This window comes from Heterodontus francisci, chromosome 9 (assembly GCF_036365525.1).
Source record: "Heterodontus francisci isolate sHetFra1 chromosome 9, sHetFra1.hap1, whole genome shotgun sequence".
NCBI lineage: Eukaryota > Metazoa > Chordata > Chondrichthyes > Heterodontiformes > Heterodontidae > Heterodontus > Heterodontus francisci.
In genome coordinates this window covers 75,105,660-75,125,317 of record NC_090379.1, presented here as the reverse complement: position 1 = coordinate 75,125,317, position 19,658 = coordinate 75,105,660, and the positions used below count along the sequence as shown (strand labels likewise).

Genomic DNA, 19,658 nt, shown 5'->3' with positions numbered 1-19,658 from the left:
GTCGAAAGTCAGTTCTATATGAAGCCAATCCATTTGCCGATCTTAAGTTCTTGCAGGCAGTGCTGGCCTGCATCCATGGCCAGATAATGAGCCACAGCAGAGTTGGGGTTTCTTGATCTTTATATATTTCCATTACTCCTGTTTAAACAAGAACTCTGTCAATGAATCTTTGTATTTAGTGGTGTAATATTTTGAGCTCCAGGATTGATGGATGCCAATTCTGCTGAACTTTTCATTGCGATTTCCTGAAATTGCTAGAGTCACTCTCTTTATCAAACCCTATTACCATGAATGTTTGTGACCTGTCACATGGCACAACCGTATACAAGTTAAAAAACTTCAAAATTGACTGCATTAGTTACAGCAGGACATCATGTATTGCCAGTATATCTGGGCAGAGAAGCCGCCAAATAGCAACACTGCTGGAAAATGGTAGGATCAGAAAGCAATTCAAATGCAAACCAGGTTTTTGTTTCTTGCTTATTATCAAAAATGATACATTTCCTAATGCATGTCAGCAAAGGGATTATAAAGGGCAGTAATAAAAAAAAAACATTCAGTTGAACAAGAGCACTTGCTGTAAGCAATTACAGCTCAAAGATTTATTTTCTAAACCAAGGCAACCCCTTAATAAACCATCTCAATATAATCGGAAAAAAGTACAATGTAATGGTGGAAGTCGCATTTAAAATTTTTCATTTAAATCTCAGTTTAACAAGCCAAAATATGATTTTCACAAGCTATACTGGACATTTAAGGGGCGATTTTGAATCAATGAGCAACTCCATTTCTCACTCTGTTCCAGTCAATCTGCGATTTTGACACCGTTGTTTTAGTAACTAATGAGACTCCCCGAGGAAACACACCATCCCAGCCTCTAATTCCATCCCCTCCCAGGTATATCTTGCTATCAGTAGCCAGTTGTAGAGGCTGGCCAGCACCCGAGTTTTGTTCTCCTTGTCAGTTAACTACCACTTTCTACTGTACAGAGCCGAGCAACTGAGCAGTGGCACTCAGATGAGGCTCGGCAGTTCAAGTCTGCTTGGCCTCTGACCCACATTCCAGTGTGGAATTACTGTCCACTCACACAGGCTTCCCACCAGCAGTTGAAAACTGCCCTACAGATCTGTTTCTACGCACATAAGAAAATAAGAATTAGAGCAGGAGTAGACTCACAAAAACGGTTACAGAAATGCCTGTCCCACTGACTATGGCATCTCTGACAACAACTGCATTTCTGCACTTTGCTGCTCCCTCCTGTACAGTCCCATGCTCATTGGTACCTTGGTCTGGACTGCACTCCTTCAGGGTACTGTCACTCACGGCAGTCTCCAGCTCTGAATACCTGTTTGACAGTGGCACACACCCCGAAGGCTCCTGCACCTCCTGCCTCTTCTGGATGGCCACCCACCTACTATCCTGAACTCTTACTGCCTGTTGGATGACCACCTCCTGGTAAGTACTATCCAGGAAATTCTCCTGTTCCCTGATACTCCGCAGTGACTCCAGCAGTGACCCTCAAGCTCGGAAATACTGAGTTCAAGCTGAAGAAGCGGGAGAGACTTCCTACATACGTAGTCCCACAAGACACACAAACGGGCCTGAGGTTCCCACATGGTGCAGGAATTGCAAGCAATAGGTCGTAGCTGCCCAACCGTGATGTTAAAAAAAACCTCGATTCGCTCTTCTAGAATCTAGTTGGTACCTAGTTTAAACTATTAATTTTAATTAATGCTTCTAGACCTGCTCTGTGCCACTACTCTTATTAATTCACTCATTGTTATACTCACCTTGACTGAGGTTATTAATTTCTCAGTTCCTAATTTGAAAGAATGCCCTAGTTTAGAGAGAGAAAAAGAGAAATGCTCACTAATCAATCACTTAACTGCTTTCCTGTGAGATCACAGTTTGATTTTTTTTTTTCCCAACGTGGTGGGTCCCTCTGAACACATCCCAGAGCTCTTTTATCCTCCCCGCCAGTCTCATGTCCTATCACTCTCAGGGTCACTCTTTTATCCTCCCTGACAGTCTCATTGTGCTGTCACTCTCAGGGTCCCTCTTTCTTCCTCACCGACAGTCTCATTGTGCTGTCACTCTCAGGGTGACTCTTACTTCCTCCCTGACATTCTCTTGTGCTGTCACTCTCAGGGTCCCTCTTTTATCCTTCCCAACAGTCTCATTGTGCTGTCACTCTCAGGGTCCCTCTTTCTTCCTCCCTGACATTCTCTTGTGCTGTCACTCTAAGGGTCCCTCTTTTATCCTTCCCGACAGTCTCATTGTGCTGTCACTCTCAGGGTCCCTCTTTCTTCCTCCCCGACAGTCTCATTGTGCTGTCACTCCTAGGGTCCCTCTTTCTTCCTCCCCGACAGTCTCATTGTGCTGTCACTCTCAGGGTCCCTCTTTCTTCCTCCCCGACAGTCTCATTGTGCTGTCACTCTCAGGGTGACTCTTACTTCCTCCCTGACATTCTCTTGTGCTGTCACTCTCAGGGTCCCTCTTTTATCCTTCCCGACAGTCTCATTGTGCTGTCACTCTCAGGGTCACTCTTTTATTCTCCCCACCAGTCTCATTGTGCTCTCACTCTCGGGGCTGCTCTTTTATCCTTCCCACTGGTCCTGCTGTGCTCTCACTCTCTGGGCTGTTCTTTTATCCGCCCCGCAGGACTCACTTTGCTCTCATTCTCCGCGCCTTCACTTCCAGGCCACCTAAGTACCTCTTCCTGTCTCCATTTCAATTTTGTTGTCGGCGTAGGAGCCCACCGCTAGGCGGTGATGCTGCCAGGTATAGCCTGGCAGCCTCCTAATAGGGTCATTGGAGGTCCCTCATTTGGGGGCAATCCAGGGCTCCCGGGGGGCCCCCCCCCAACCCCGGGAAGGCCTCCCCCACTCTCACCAATCACACCCTGTCACCAGGGCCTGCCTGAATGGCCCTGGTGACCCTGACCCCACTTACCTCTCTTGGAGTCTTCAACACCCTTCTCCTCTTTTCGGTTGCCAGCAACTCTGAAGCTAGCAGCTTGTCCTTTAAGGGGACTGCTCTCCCCCTGCCTTCTGACCCGCCACCAGGGGCCCCATTGCCAGAATAAAATGCAGCCCGTAGAGTCACTCAGAACAGAAGTATTTCAAAAATACTTGCTTCTCACTGCAAGTTTAGCATTCATTGAATTCATCCTTTTATTTTTATTCTGTGTATTTGGAACAAAGCTAAAACAGTTTACCTTTTGAGGAAATTATGTTTGGATTATGATTAATTTTGGTGTAATTTTGTTTTGTATTAAATAGATGATTAACCAGAAAAATAACTTTTTCTTTTTATGGTGCTGACCTCGGCTTTCCACCCCAAAATGGTATAAATCTGGGGGTGGAAAATGTTACTTTAAGCCTGCTGTTGTGGTGCTTCTGCCTTTTTGAGCTGCAGATCAATGTCATCCAGACAACAGCTCTTTTTAATGCTTATTTGTGCCCCAGTGTTTTGGTCCCATTTTTAGTAACTCAGGCTCAGCGTATAAAGAAGCTGCATTTAGTTGCTCATGCTTTCAAGGAGGTAAGAGCACAAACATAACATTTTTTTTGATTGAGACATGATATAATAGTTTCTCTGTAAGGGAACAGATGTGGTGAAAAAAGCCACAAATTCATTTGAGGGTCAGTTCCATTGATAGCTTTTCCTGTCACAGGTAATACACAGGGTGGGTTTGACAGGCGGGGAGGGCAACAGAAAGGTACAAGAGCTTTCAAGTTTTAACTTGGTATAGAGTTTTAGTACAAAAATGGCAGCTTTAATTTCTTCAAGCTTGTGGACTTTTATATGGAAAAGAAACATGTATTCCCTCTGGCAAATAAATGTGACCTCTCTGTTTTAAAAGGAGCAGTAACAGCCGAACAGCCTAGATCCAGGTAATCTCAAGCAAAGGAATATTGCTGGGAAAAGTGAATAAGATGTTCAATTTTTTAATATGCTGATGTCTAACATAGCATATTTTATGAGATGAAGAGAAATAAATAATGCTCACATTCAGAGAAAATAGTACAAAAAGAATACTATATAATTAGTTAGCCGGATCATTTTGGAAGCTCCTTTCCCCTGATAGTACACTGGCTAACTATGTTAAAACAGTGCACAAAGGATTTTTAATCGCGTAGAATAACTAGTGGACCATCAGAGGAATTTAATCTCCTTAGGGATTTGTACATACCAGTTGTATCATTGTAAAACAAGTGAGAGCAAGAACATTTTATTTCTGATTGGAGTTAAAATTAAATTCCCTTTAACCAGAGATGCATTTACAATACATCTTGAGAATAATATAACTCTTTTTGATACTTACAATGATGTTGAATTTTTTTGGTAGTAATTTGAAATTCAAAATGTGTTAAATTCCATTGGTCATGCTAAGCTTACAGTTACTGTGGGCAGAATTTTCCCAGCCTGGTAGCGTCGGGTTCCAGTGCATGTGGGTTGGGAAAATCCCAGAAATTGACATCAGGTCGGACTCCCGATATCATCCTGTCCCCTTCCAGCTTTCCCCGGGGTAGGATTGAAGGCGTGTGGATGTGTCAGGTAAGTAATTAGGAAATGGTTGTACTTAAGAAGGCAATTAAGACCTCATTGCCCCTGAATCCTTGATTTCCCAGGCAGGGCACTATTTACCAATCTGTCAGCAAGTCACCAGGGTCGCCAAGGTAAAGAGCTTTTTCAGTGAAACTGACAAGCTGGGAATGCTTTGATCAGTTATACTAAAGCGCTCCAGCCATGGCTATTGAGAGATTGCTTTTCAAAGCAGTTCTTCTGAGTGCTTTCACTGTTTGACAGGTGATTACCAACTTCTTGGAAGGCAGTTCACCAGTCTAGCAGTTCACTCACCTTCAGCTGCACTTTCCTGCTGGCAGCCTTCAACACAGCATTGGAACAGCTTATGCAACTCCACCTTCCACCTCTGCTGAGGGTCAAGAGCAGAGCCAAACCACTGCTGGCAACACCAGCAGCAGTACCAGTTTCCTTTTCCTCAGCTGCAAGCCCATGCACAGGGCAGATGGAATGGACCCTGAGATCTAGCTGGAAGGAGGTGAGACCCCCCAACATTGGATCCACAGGCAGAAGATCAGCTCTCTCGACACGTCTGAGCACCAGCACCTCAGGAGGCTCAGGCTGTCATGACAGGTCACTGCTGACATCTGCAGCCTCCTGGAACAAGACCTCCTTCCCAGTGGACCAGGTGGGTATGCACTGCCAATGCCAAGAAGGTGTCTCTCACTGGAGGGCCATCCTCCACCAACCCCTGCCTCCCCAATCCCTCGGGGTCTCTGCCACTGGCCAAGTTGTGTGCTCTCTTCTGTAAGGAGAGAAAACAAGGATGTATGAGTGTTTGTAATAACTTGTGTGGCGAGGAGGAAAGGACAACATTTGTGGAGGGTGACTATGAGGTGTAGGTGTGAGAGGGCAGTAGGATGAGTGTGAGTATGAGCTTTGGCTGTTCAGATAGGGATGAGAGGTACCTAAAGAAAGTGGTATGGGTGGAGCTGCAAGGTGTGTTGTCCTGAGGCGTGCTGTGCAGGAGAATGCAGGGCAAGTCAGAGTGTTGGGCTTGGCACCTGAAAGTGTTATGCCATTCATCTGTCATGCCCTCTTGAGGTCCTAAATCCTCTTGGTGCACCTTGGAGGAAGTACACTTATGCTGCTGACTTCTTCAGCCATCTCCATCTGCACCTGCTTGATTGGAGAGACTGTCCTATTCCCTTCATCCTTAGGAGAGCTAATCTCACTGCAGCCCCTCAGATCCTGCAGCAGGACCTCCGGTAAGAGTGAGAAACTCATGGGGGCAGCCTTTCCAGGTCTCCTCTCCATTCCTCTGGTTGCTGTAGCCTAAAAAACCCAAGTGCTGGTGAGCAAGTGTAACCCATTCCATGGTCCCTTTAATTAGAAATCCTTCCTTTGACAGAATGGACCCACCATCCCGCCTGCCCTCCCTGATTGGTTGGGGAACCCAGAGGGGATATGACAATTAGTTTGTTCTGGGAAAGAGCAATGGCAGGACGTGCAAATCAGTCAGTTGGGCTCCAACAGGGACTAAGGTGAAAAGGTTCTGCCCTGTATCTGTTTCATGAAACTTTTTTGGTGTTTACCCATGTCCATTACCTGCAGCTTTAAAAAAGCAATTTGTTTCTTTCATTCAATAGTGAAGTCAATAAAAATATTGGATGTTCTTTTGCTGAATTTAATTAATGTCAAAAGGAAGGGGAGGGGAAGTGAAGAGGAAAATAAGACTGGCAAAGACAGAGTATGAGAATAGAAGGGCAGTTAACAAACAAGGTAACCCAAAAGCCTTCTACCGGCATGTAAATAGGAAGTGGGTAGTAAGAGGCGGGCTTGGGCCTAGTAGTGACAAAGAAGGTGATATATGCATAGAAGAGCGGGATAGACTACATAATGAGCACTTTGTATCGGTGTTTAGTAAGGAAGAGGATGGTGACAAAATATTGGTAAAAGTGGAGATGGTCAAAGTAATGAATAAAGTGAAAATTGATAGGCAGGATGTACTGGAAAGGCTGGCTATGCTTAGTGTGGATAAGTCACCTGGTCCAGATGGCTTGCATCCCAGGTTGCTAAAGGAAGTGGGATGGAGATAGTGGAAGAGCATGCCATAATCTTCCAATGTTCCCAAGACACGGGGGAGGTGCTGGAGGATTGGAGAGTGGCAAATGTGGCACCCTTGTTCACGAAAGGGTGTAAGGACATTCCTAGTAAATATAGACTGATCAATTTAAAATCAGTGGTAAGATTTTAGAAACAATAATCAGGGAAAAAAATTAACAGGCACTTGGAGAGGTTTGCCTTAATTAAGGAGAGCCAGCATAGATTTGTAAAAGACAGATCATATTTGACGAATCTAATTGAATTTTGTGATGAATTAACAGAGAAGGTTGATGAAGGGAATGCAGTGGATGTTGTCTATGGATTTTAAGAAATCATTTGAAGAAGTACCACATATTCCATGGTCAGTGTCAGTTTGGATCAGAAATTGGCTTAAGGACAAAAAAACCATGTCATGCTAAATGACTGTTTTTCAGACTGGAGGATGGTAGACAGTTGTGTTCCCCAAGGGTCAGTGCCTGGACTGCTGCTTTTTTGATATATATATATATATATATATATACATATGACTTGGATCTTGGAATACAGAGTAAAATTTCAAAATTTGCTCATGATACCAAACTTGGAGGTGTGGCAGACAGTGAGGATGATATCAATTGACTGCAATAGGACATAGATAGGTTAGTAGAATGGGCAGACAAGTGGCAGATGGAATTTAATACAGAGAAGTGTGACGTGATGCATTTTGGCAGAAGGGATAGGGAGAGGCAATATATACTTAATGGCATGGTTCTAAATAGTGCAGGGACAGAGGGACCAGGGGGTTCATGTATGTAGATCTTTGAAGGCGGTAGGGCATATTGAGAGAGTAGTTAACAAGCATATTGGATTTTGGGCTTCAAAAATAGAAGTACAAAGCATGTGCTGAACCTTTGTAAAACTCTGTCTAGGCCCCAACTAGTGTATTATGTCCAGTTCTGTCACTATACTTTAGGAAGGAGGTTTAGAGGGTGGAAAGGAGATTTACCAGAATTATTCCAGGGTGAGGGAATTTATTTACAAGGTTAGATTGGAAAAGTTGGAGTTATTCTTCTTGAAGCAAAGGAGATTGAGGGGAGACTTAGGAGAGATGTATAAGATTATGACAGGTTTAAATAAAGTAGGCAAAGAAAAGCTGTCCCATTAGCTATTCGTCCAAGGACTAGGGGACACAGGTTTAAACTTTTGGGCAAGAGATATCGTGGGATGTGAGAAAGAACTTTTTTATGCAGTGAGTGGTAATGACCTGGATGTCACTGCCTATGAGGGTGGTGGAAGCGGAGACGATCAATGATTTCAAAAGGAAATTGGATGGGAACTTGAGGGAAACAAACTTGCAAGGCCACAGGGATAGAGCAGGGGAATGGGACTCACTGGATTGCTCTACAGAGAGCCAGCATGGAGTCGATGGGCCAAATGGCCTCCTTCTGTGCTGTCATGACTCTATGATAATTCAGTTATTACAGAAGGATTGATTTAATAAGACTCCATATTATACAAGTGATATTGTATATTTAAAATTATTGCAGTCACACACAATGGAAGGGTAGTTTAAAAAAATCTGTTGTAAAAGAAATACTGAGTGCATAATGCCATGAATGTAATAATATCTGCTTTAATAAGTTACAGTAGGAAGGAAATCATTTATTTTCAGGTAAGGGCAGTGTGCAGAGAAGTTGAGCAAAAAGAGATGATGATCGCCATGCCACACATTTAGAAAAGTATATTTCAATAGTTAATTTATAAACAGAATCTTAACAAAACTTCAGCTTATAAATATTTTCATTCCTTCTCACACCTTAGTCAGATAGCATCACTGTGGAAAGAACCTGCCACAGTATCTTGGCTCTCACAAAATAATAAGCACTTATTTTAATATGCACTACAAATCCATTTAAAAGTACCAGAGGACACATACAGAGCGTACTCAGTTCACAGGAATGTAATCTTATCCAGAATGCTTTGCAGGTCGTAGGCTTCAAGATGTTAAAAAAATTACAAACTGAATTTCTTCATAGCACAGTAGCACATGGATCAATTCGTGGTCTGTGACTCTGCTTGCAATAAATGATTTAAATTTATTATTAAAAATGTAGATTTTCCCTTTAAGGAAAACTTGAGGAATCATGGATGGAAATGCATTGCTGCCAAAAATTGAATAATACAGTACAAAGCCATATTTGGTGATAAATGGGGAATTTATCATCTATCTTATTTAAAATTCAGAAATGTTAAAGGTATGATATTCTCTTACTATAGAAATAATGGAATTCTACCTATTACAGATTTATGGAAATGTGAAATATTGCAAAAATGCAATATATCAACAAGTAGAATATATCTGTAAAAAGTCTTCCTACTGATGTATAACTCAACACATTTTGCAAAGGATTCAAGTAATCATCCTGTAAGCCTTCATTTTGCAACTGGCTTTTGTGGATTGAGAGTTAGTTACCAAGATAATTCTTTACATACTATACTAATAATCCAAATACATATTGCTGATTGAGCTTCCTTGCTTTAGTTCCATAATATAAAACATGCTGTGATTTGTTTACATAAACACTGTGCACATACATTGAATTTGGTGAATGTTTCTCTTTCTTCACTGCTGTTCAGTTTATTTCTACTCCAGTAACCTTAACTGGATGATGATTGACATATTACACTTTTGTTTTGCAATCTAATTATGATTGTGCTTGTTGATTATTTTAATTACAATTGTTAGTCTAGTATGATTTCCACTGGCCTCTGGATAACTATATAAACAGGTCATACTTTATAGGACTGAGTCATTTCACAAATGAAAAATAAACACAATGCACACATGTGAATTATCATTTGACAGTTGACAGCAGTATAGCATAATCTAGAATTAATATAAATAAAAAAGCCTAGTTGCCTTAGTCTCCACAGATTATTCTCTCTCATATGGAATCATTGGCCAATGACAGTAGGTTCTGGTTGTTCTTTCACACCTGAAAAAGATTATAATAACTTGTTCTTGATTTCACAGAGTAAATTTATCATATAGAAACTTTTCAAAGAGTGTCCTGTTCTCTCATATAATATATAAAATATGTTAAAGCAAGCAAGTCCAGTAGGCAGGCCGGGCAGGGGCAGGACAGGGAGCGTGGAAGGTCTGGTAGGCTAAATTGCATTTACTTTAATGCAAGAAGCCTTACAGGTAAGGCAGATGAATTCAGTACATGGGATTGTGATATTATAGCTATTACGGAAATGTGGTTGAGGGGATGGGCAGGACTGGCAGCTCAATGTTCCGGGGTACCGATGCTTCCGGCGTGACAGAGGTGGAGGTAAGAGAGGAGGGGGAGTCGCACTATTGATTAGGGAGGACATCACGGCAGTACTTAGAGAGGATATCCCAGGGGGAATGTCCAGTGAGGCCATATGGATAGAACTTAGAAATAAGAAAGGGGTGATCACTTTGATGGGATTATACTATAGGCCCCCCAATAGTCAGAGGGAAGTGGAGGAGCATATATGTAGGGAAATCACAGATAGGTGTAGGAATTATAGGGTTGTAATAGTAGGTGATTTTAACTTCCCTAATATTGACTGGGACTGCCTTAGTTGTAAGGGATCAGATGGGGAAGAATTTGTTAAGTGTGTCCAGTTTTCTGAAGCAGTATGTGGATGGCCCTACAAGAGAAGGGGCTACACTCGACCTCCTCTTAGGAAATGAGGATGGGCAGGTGGTTGATGTGTCAGTGGGGGAGCACTTTGCAACCAGTGACCATAACTCTATTAGCTTCAAGATAGTTATGGAAAAGGATAGGACTGGTCCTTAGGTTGAAGTCCTAAATTGGGGGAAGGCTAATTTCGATGGCGCCAGACAGGAACTCTCAAAAGTTGAATGGGAGAGGCTGTTTACAGGTAAAGGGACGTCTGGCAAGTGGGAGGCTTTTAAAGATGAGATAGGAAGAGTTCAGGGCCAGCATGTTCCTATTAGATGGAAGGGCAAGGCTGGCAAGTTTAGGGAACCTTGGTTGACGAGGGATATTGAGGGTCTGGTCAGGACAAAGAAGATGGTATATGTCAGGTATAGGCAGCTGGGATGGACCGAGTCCCTCGTGGAGTATAGGGGATGTAGGACTACACTTAAGAAGGAAATTAGGAGGACGAAAAGGGCCATGAGATTTCCCTGACAGATAAGATAAAGGAGAATCCTAAAAGATTCTATAAGTATATTAAGAGTAAAAGGGTAGCTAGGGAGAGAGTAAGTCCCCTTAAGGATCAATGTGGCAAGCTACGTGTGGAGCCACGGGAAATGGGCGAAGTCTTAAATGAATATATCTCGTCCGTATTTACCGTGGAGAAGGTAATGGAAGTTAGTGAGTTCAAGGGAAGGAACACCGATATCCTGGAGCATATCAACATTACAAAGGAGGAGGTGTTGGAGGTTTTGAAGTGCATTAAGGTGGATAAATCCCCAGGGTCTGATCAGGTGTATCCTAGGATGCTATGGGAAGCAAGGGAGGAGATTGCTGGGGCCCTGGCAGAGATTTTTGTATCATCGTTAGCCACGGGTGAGGTACCGGAAGAATGGAGAATAGCTAATGTTGTGCCTTTATTTAAGAAGGGCAGCAGGGATAAGCCAGGGAACTATAGGCCGGTGAGCCTTACATCAATGGTGGGAAAGTTATTGGAAGGGATTCTGAGAGACAGGATTTATATGTATCTGGAAAGGCAAGGTCTGATTATGGATATTCAGCATGGCTTTGTGCGTGGGAAATCATGTCTCACGAATTTGATTGAGTTTTTCGAGGAGGTGACCAAGAGGATTGACGAGGGCAGGGCGATGGACATTGTCTACATGGACTTTAGCAAGGCCTTTGACAAGGTCCCGCATGGTAGGCTGGTCCAGAAGGTTCGAACACATGTAATCCAGGGTGAGCTAGCCAATTGGATACAAAATTGGCTTGGTGATAGGAGGCACAGGGTGGTAGTGGAGGGTTGTTTTTCAGATTGGATGCCGGTGACCAGTGGTGTGCCGCAGGGATCGGTGCTGGACCCTCTGTTGTTTGTCATATATATTAATGACTTGGATGTGAATGTAGGGGGCATGATTAGTAAGGTTGCAGATTACACCAAAATTGGTGGTGTAGTGGACAGTGAAGAAGGTTGTCTAAGGTTACAACAGGATATAGATCAACTGGGAAAGTGGGCAAGGGATTGGCAAATGGAATTTAATGCTGACAAGTGTGAAGTGATGTATTTTGGGAAGTTAAACCAGGGCAGGACATATACAGTGAATGGCAGGGCCCTGGGGAGTGTTCTTGAGCAGAGAGACCTTGGGTTGCAAGTACATAGTTCCCTGAAAGTGGCAACACAGGTAGACAGGGTGGTGAAGAAGGCATATGGCATGCTTGCCTTCATCGGCCGAGCGCATTGAGTACAAAAGTTCGGACGTCATGTTACAGTTGTACATAACGTTGGTTAGGCCGCATTTGGAGTACTGTGTGCAGTTCTGGTCGCCGCACTACAGGAAAGATGTGATTAAGCTAGAGAGGGTGCAGAAAAGATTCACAAGGATGTTGCCAGGTTTGGAGGGCTTGAGTTATAGAGAGAGATTGGATAGGCTGGGTCTGTTTTCCTTGGAGCGAAGGAGGTTGAGAGGGGACATGGTAGAGGTATATAAAATTATGAGAGACATAGATAGGGTAGATAGCCAGAGTCTGTTTCCTACGGTAGGGGTGACTAAAACTAGAGGGCATAGATTTAAGGTGAGAGGGAGGAGGTTTAAAGGGGATCAAAGGGGTAAATGTTTCACACAAAGAATAGTGGGTATCTGGAATGAGCTGCCTGAGGAGGTGGTGGAGGCAGGAACAGTAGCGACATTTAAGAGGCATCTGGACAGGTACTTGAATAAGCAAGGCATAGAGGGATATGGAATTAATGCAGGGAGGTGGGATTAGTATAGATAGGCATTATGGTCGACATGGACACGGTGGGCCGAAGGGCTTGTTTCTATGCTGTACGGCACTATGACTCTATATAATATAATATTCTGAAGAAGGGTCACTGACCTGAAATGTTAACTCTGCTTCTCTCACCACAGATGCTGCCAGACCTGCTGAATATTTCCAGCATTTCTTGTTTTTATTTCAGATTTCCAGCATCCGCAGTATTTTGCTTTTAGTTTAGCGCTGTTCTCTCACTCTTATTCATTTGCAAGAACAGTAAAAGGTTCCTAACGTAAATTAGTCTGCATCTATTAACGTGATTATCCCTGCAACATGCCCAATAAATAACCACCCTGTATCTGGTTTATTGGATGACTGTTGGTATGCTGTGTTTTGTTACTGTTCATTTATGTTTTGCCAAATTATTTTCAGCATTTTGGACTGAATTGTACAAGATTATAATTGTCACTAATTTTAATGATTTGTCTTTAGTCACTGTGTACTGAAATTAAACAACGTCGGCGTGGCATAATATCTGTACTGCACTTATGCCAACGTCTCCTCGATGACACAGATGCCAGCTGTTCAGAAGCTGATCGCCAGTCAATGCAACTTATTATTGTGAACCTGGAGAGAAGATGGGAAGCCATAATCATGCAAGCAGTCCAGTGGCAGAACAGACTGCAAAAACAACTAGGAAACGAAAAGGTAAGAATTCAATGATTGAGGTCTATAGCGTGTAACAAAAAGATAGGAACAAAGGAAAGTACAGAATTGCAAACATTTCTGCAGTCCATTTGGCTCACACAAACACTAATATTCCTCCCTTGCCCACTCTCTCAAATATCCATTCAATTCTCCCTTAACTTTTTCACACTACCTCCATTATATTGCATTGTACAGAAGATCCAATATTAAAGCAAAAAAAAGAAACACTCATCATATAACCAGACTAAAGAAGACCATGGGAAAAGTTAAAAAAAAATCTTTCCTTCAATCCATGCCTGCCCCAGCTATCTATTTTCAAGAAGCTCCACAGATTCCATCAGTAATGCTGTTTGTTCAATACACAAGAAAGCTTGCTTCAGCAATACAGGATGACATGCTTCTTCAGCCTGTCCTTCTTCTCATCCCAGATAACTTGCCCAATACAGCAAACTGGACAACTACAGTAAGTCCCTGGCTGTGAATAACAATCAAGACCATAATTCAAACCTGGGTCTCCTTGTTCAATGTGTAATGCTATAACTGCAGGCTATCAAGTTATCCAGATAGTCGCTTTTGATCTCTGCAATCTTCATTGTATACAAATCTGAAATATATTATGGCAGGATTGCCATTCTTTCCATCTATTGAAGGTAAAACATATCCACTCTAGAAACCAAACTTAAGTCTTTTTCTACTCACAGTATTACTGCTACATTTTTCACCCATTCTGAACAGCTGAAATAATGTTGCCATTTGATATCTTCCCAGAACCAATGACTGAAGTGAGATTATGTCAAATGTTTTGCAAAATGAGAAAAGAGTAGCACAGTATTTACGTAAGTTAAGGAACTGCTAGGGAATGGGAGAAAAATACGAAAGTATACCATAAAAGAGGAAAGCATTGCTAACAAGAACAAGTAGCAGAGGCAAAGCACAAGGCAAATGATCAAATGCTGAACAAGTTGATACTAGCCAACAGCAACCAAAATCACATTGTGGAATAATACAATTTTCTAGGACCGAGTAGGAAATCATGTAAGTATGGTATTATATTGAACAAGGTTTTTCGATGTGATCTGTTCTTATGTAAAAGATGATTACTGCCTCTGTGAGTTGAAGTACCTGAATTTCTTAACTGGCTGTACTAAATACAGCTTATCTATGCTTTTGCTGTTGGCACTGAATGTAATGGAATTTCTGTCAATACTGTGGCAGCTCAGGAGATACAGCTTAATGTAAACTTAAGAAATAAAATTAATTTTATTCAATCTACTACAAGAAGAAAACACAATGGAGAAGGTTTCCTCAGTGTGCTATTTGTTGTAAACAGATTTACTGTTACATGGGGAGAAAACCTTCCCCACAAGTTTCTGCTTTACAGGAAAATTAGATGATTTTGTATTTTTTAAGAATTTTGTTCTGTGCTATGCAAAATTGCAACTATTTGGGTTTATAACTGATTATAATTTTTATAAAATTTAAAAGAATATTGATTGATATGGAAATTATATTACTTCTGATTGTCAATACGTCTTGAACAGTTACATTTTATCATTTCGCGGATGCAGCCAATATATCCAATCCATTGTGTTTTGAAATGCACTTGCCTCTGGGGGCTCACTCCAAGTTTATCTTCCTTCTGTTTGGAAGTGTTGCTCAACGAATACTTCAGGTTAGAGTTGCTGTGCCACTGATCTTTGGTGATGCTGAAATACATGCAAACAAAGCACATTATGAAAAATTAGTGATGAGAATCTGTAAAAAGACAAGCAACTGAAAATAAAGGTGCCAATTCATCAGGTCATGGCAATTTAATCCCATTTTTCCAGGTAGCAATATATTGATGTCAGATTATAATTTCACTCAAACTAAAATTCTAATCATGTCACTCTTTTAATATGTTCTGCAACAGTAGCCACCTGACCTACCTACTTTTTAAAATTTCTGATATCTAACAGCAGATAGAAATTATATTTATAAATATATAGACCTGATGCACACAAACAGGTACCACAAAATGCTGTCCACATTTATTATCAAATTTCATTGTAGTAGCATATTGTTAAACAAAGAAGCTTGTTAAAGCAGCTACAGTAATATTATTTATTACTTGATTCCTATAGAATGCAAGGTCAGCATGAAAATAATGTTTTATTTGATTAAACTGATTGATTGAACTAACAGTTGTGGCTTTTATCATGTAATAACAAACCATGTTAGTCATTAGTGTTTCCTTTATCAGCATGCAGATAATAAAATCCAATCTAATAAAAATTCATCACAGTAGATGTACAACATACCTAAGCAAGTGTTAGATTTGCCATTAGATTAGATTTACAATCATCATATGGTTATTATGAACAGACCTTTTTGTCATGAATAAAGTGAGAAATCAAATAATCTGTTAACCTACTCGCCTAACCAATTCGAGATTCTTCACATTTATTAATTTCGAAAAGGGTGGATTTTTATTGTATCTATTCAGTTTGAATAGTTATTTTTGAATAATTATTATTGAATAGTAATTATTTTGAATGAAAATAAGTTAATAGTATTAATGGTATTTCTGAACATTAACCTGAATATTAAATTATCATAGTACCCCTTTCTTGTTTAACTTATATAGAACAAACATGTATAATTCGATGTTGCATTTCTGTAATTACTTATTCCAGTCACAAATGGGGTAAAATTACACTATGCGATATCATACAAATATGCCAACACTCTCATATGAAATTTGTTTAGCTGCTGTCCTAATGACGACATGATCCATTTTGAAACAAATGAGTGAATGCCTATGTCATACAAACGTATGTGCTACTAATATTGCACAATGTAATTTCAAGGCATCACTTATTTAAATTTAGGTCCAATAATCCTTTTACTGGCAATCTTGTTTTTGAATCATAGTAGTATGCATAGATAATTGTTTAACTAATTTTGAACTGTGGGTTTACCTACTCCAGATGGACTGCAGTCGTTCAAGAAGGTGGCTCATCACCACCTTCTGAAGCACAATTAGGGATGGATAAATGCTGGCTTTGCCAGCAATGCCCACATCCCATGAAAGAATTTTAAAAAATTATTTTGCTGTCTGCCACATTTCTTGGTGAGCATGAAGTGAAAGCGGCATGAAAAATGGTGGAGACTTGCATCCCGCTGTCATCTCAGAGAAAGCCGCCTGATGCAATCCTTGGGCCAGCCTCATACTAGGCATGTAGCACTCCCCAGAAAGTGGGAGGAGCTTCATATCAATTCATAGATAGGTATTCTGCGCTGCCTTCAGGATCCCAAGACCAGTTTCATCTGCAGGAATGTTGTTGATGCGAGTTCTAGAACACCTATAGGCCATGGACATTGTGACCATTTTTCAGGCATAAAGCAGGCACAAATCATTCTACTTTAGCAGTGGGACTTGAGATCAATCTGTGAAGACATTGGTCCCATTTGTAAATTAATTGGGGCCTTTTTTTAGGCCTCCTGAGTGGCCACTCATCTGAAGGGCTTTGATAGTATAAATAAGGAGAAACGGTTTCCAATGGCAGAACAGTTGGTAACTAGAGGATACAGATTTAAGATCATTGACAAATGAACCAATGAGGAGATCCTCATTTGATGTAAGGTAAATCTTTGGAAAATATTGTGCTTGCAGTTTGCTTCTTTTTAAAAAATTTCTGCACCAGTTGCTCTTGTTGGAATTGCCTCTAAAGTCTAGCTTCTGCGAGCAATTAGGATAGCATCATGGAGTGCTAGTTGAGTTACCACTGTGTCTGGAGGAGGAGCAACAGCAGCACAAAAGGCCAAGCAGAACTACAGTTTCAGCAGAAGGGAGACGAGGCAGAAGCAGGAGAGCTAGATTTCCCTACCCACCCTGAGTGTTCAGATCCCAAACCTTATACCTTTAGCTTTTGGAGGAGCAATGTGTAAAAAGGCTGCATTTCTCCAGAACTGTGTCACCTCCTGCAATAGGAACTCCAACCTACTACCACCGCATGCATAGCCTTGCCTGTGACAGCAAAAATGGCAACTGTCCTCAGCTTCTTTGCCTTGGGCTTGGTCCAGATTACAGCAGGCAACATTGTGAACAGCAGCCAGACTGCGGTCCGTGCCCACAGCACACAGGTTGTGGGTGCATGGTTTGCCAGGGCTAACAATATCATTGATTCCTGAGGATATTTGTAAGCAGCAGGGTAGGGCTTTGAGATTTGCCAATATAGCTGTCTTCTGCTAGATGCAGGGCATAGTCAACTGTACCGACATTGCCCTGTAGGCTCTTATGGAAGACCTTGGTACATCAAAGGACAACATTCATGGATTTATCATTCATTGGTCCTCCATCTCCCGAATATTTGACACTGGCCAAAGGGTCTGTGGATGGTGTGGATGATATCAACACCAAATGTAGCCAATGATAACACTGTGCATCCCAAATTCTGTGGAGGAAAGAAGTTACAATCAGATCTACACTTCCATCAGAGCTTTCAATGAACAGACCATCAGGCTGCCGAAGCAGTGTTTGCGCTGTAACCACAGAGGGTGTCCAGAATTGCATTGGTGTGCTGCATGTTCCACAACTTGGCGATGCAGCTGAGACAGTACCTAGAGGCAGCAGAAGAGAGACTCTTAGGAAGAAAACTCTTGAGTACAGTGGGGATGTTGAGGACTAACCAGGGATCTGAAAACTGTAGCAGCCACAGCCCTTCAACATCAACTAATTGACGAGTGTTTCACTTGATTGTCTTTTTCCCTTGCACCAAGTACGCAACCCCTGTCCCGTTCCTTCCAACCTGCAGTGAGATGCATCGACCCAGAGGGCAGCCCTGCACCACCACATAACTGAAAAAGCACAATATTCCACAGAGACCCAGATTTCTGCAAATCTTATCATTTTAAAAATAAGCTAACACAATCTCAAATTAATGATCCCCCTGGTGAAATACACTAGTGCCTATCTTACCTGTTCTCTTAGCTAATCTGCTGCTCCTACAGGGTGCTTCTCCAATGCCTAGAGCATGTAAGGCTGTTGTAACCGAGATGTGACTTCTTGAAATGGCCATGGTGGGTGATCTCTAGGAGCTTGGGTCCAAGTGGGCCCAGCTACAGACTATAAGATGTCTTTCATTGCCACAGCAAACACACAGAGTGCAGACCTGACCGGTAGCAGCAGGAGCAGCGATGGTAGCAATAATAAGTAGAGCAGGAGAGAAGGTTCCTGGACACACAGAGCAAGGACCTGAGGTGGCGGCAGCAGGAGGAGTAGCAGCAGCAGCAACAACAGCAAAAAATAGAGCAGGAGACAAGGCTCCTGGACACACAGATGCTGGACCTAAGCAGTGGTGGCAGGAGAAGTGATGATAGCAACAATAAGTACAGCAGGCAACAAGGCTCTTGGACACATGGGACAAGAATTTGCATTTTGGGCTGGGTCCCCGACATTGGGTTCAAATGGAGGGTCCTGACCCCGCACTGCGTCGCCAGCAGTCACTGGCAGTGAATTTCCCTGAATTGGTCAATTAGTGGCCAGAGGTGTGCTCACTGACCAATTAAGGACGGCAGGTGGGCTTTTGAAGCTGCAGGGCCAATAGGAGGCCCCACAAACACGGAAGGAGCTGCAGCCTGCCGTTGCAGGTAAGGGAGAGAGAGAAAGAGAGAGCACCTCGATCATCAGGTACCTTCTCAGCAACTTTGAAAAATCTAAAATAAAAAATGGCCACAGCAGCTGGGCCACCATTGTGGAGGGAAAGCCCCTCTTCAGGATGGCCTGCTGCCACAGCTGTGACCAGGTATTCGGGGTTGTGGGGGGAGGGGCTTCAGAGTCTGCCTGGAGCACTGGTCCCCCGCACTCCCCCACCCCCGGTCTACCTCCAGGAGGCTGCCTCCAGGCAGCTGCCGTGCTCCCAAAGCCATGGGAGACCTGCAGGCCAGAAAATTCCAGTTGGATTGATAGCTCGCCTTAATTCATCTTTAACTCACCTCAGTTGACTACCCACTGCTTGCCGACAGGTTGCTCTTCCACCCCTGATCCCACCTCTGACAAAATGGCCCGCATGCGGAATGGTGCTGGCAAACCAGCACACTGGCCGGCAGCACAAAATTACACACCAGCCCGCCTCCGTTCTCGTCCCCATAGCAGGGCAAAAACTCTTTCCACAGAGTGCAGAACTGAGCGGTGGCAGCAGGAAGTGTGGCAACAACAGCAATAAATAGAGCAGGAGACAAGGCCCCGGGCACACAGCTGAGTGGCGGCAGCATATATTCAGCAAAAAAGATCAAGGAGTGACGTGATAGGGCAACAGGCAGGTGCTTGGTTGGTGAGTGTTACCATTGTCTTTTTCCTATAATTGGGCTAAACTAAGAAATTTAGTTAATTGCCTAACAGGTTTTTGAATT

General features: G+C 42.4%; 1 protein-coding gene across 1 annotated transcript in view; it reads left to right on the top strand.

Annotated features, from left to right (window-relative positions):
- Positions 1–19,658, top strand: part of akap6 (A kinase (PRKA) anchor protein 6) — a 374,046-nt gene that overhangs the window by 330,042 nt on the left and 24,346 nt on the right. The window contains exon 11 of the mRNA XM_068038344.1: positions 13,050–13,265. Within this exon, the coding sequence (XP_067894445.1) occupies positions 13,050–13,265 (216 nt within the window). The remainder of the gene's footprint in view (positions 1–13,049; positions 13,266–19,658) is intronic.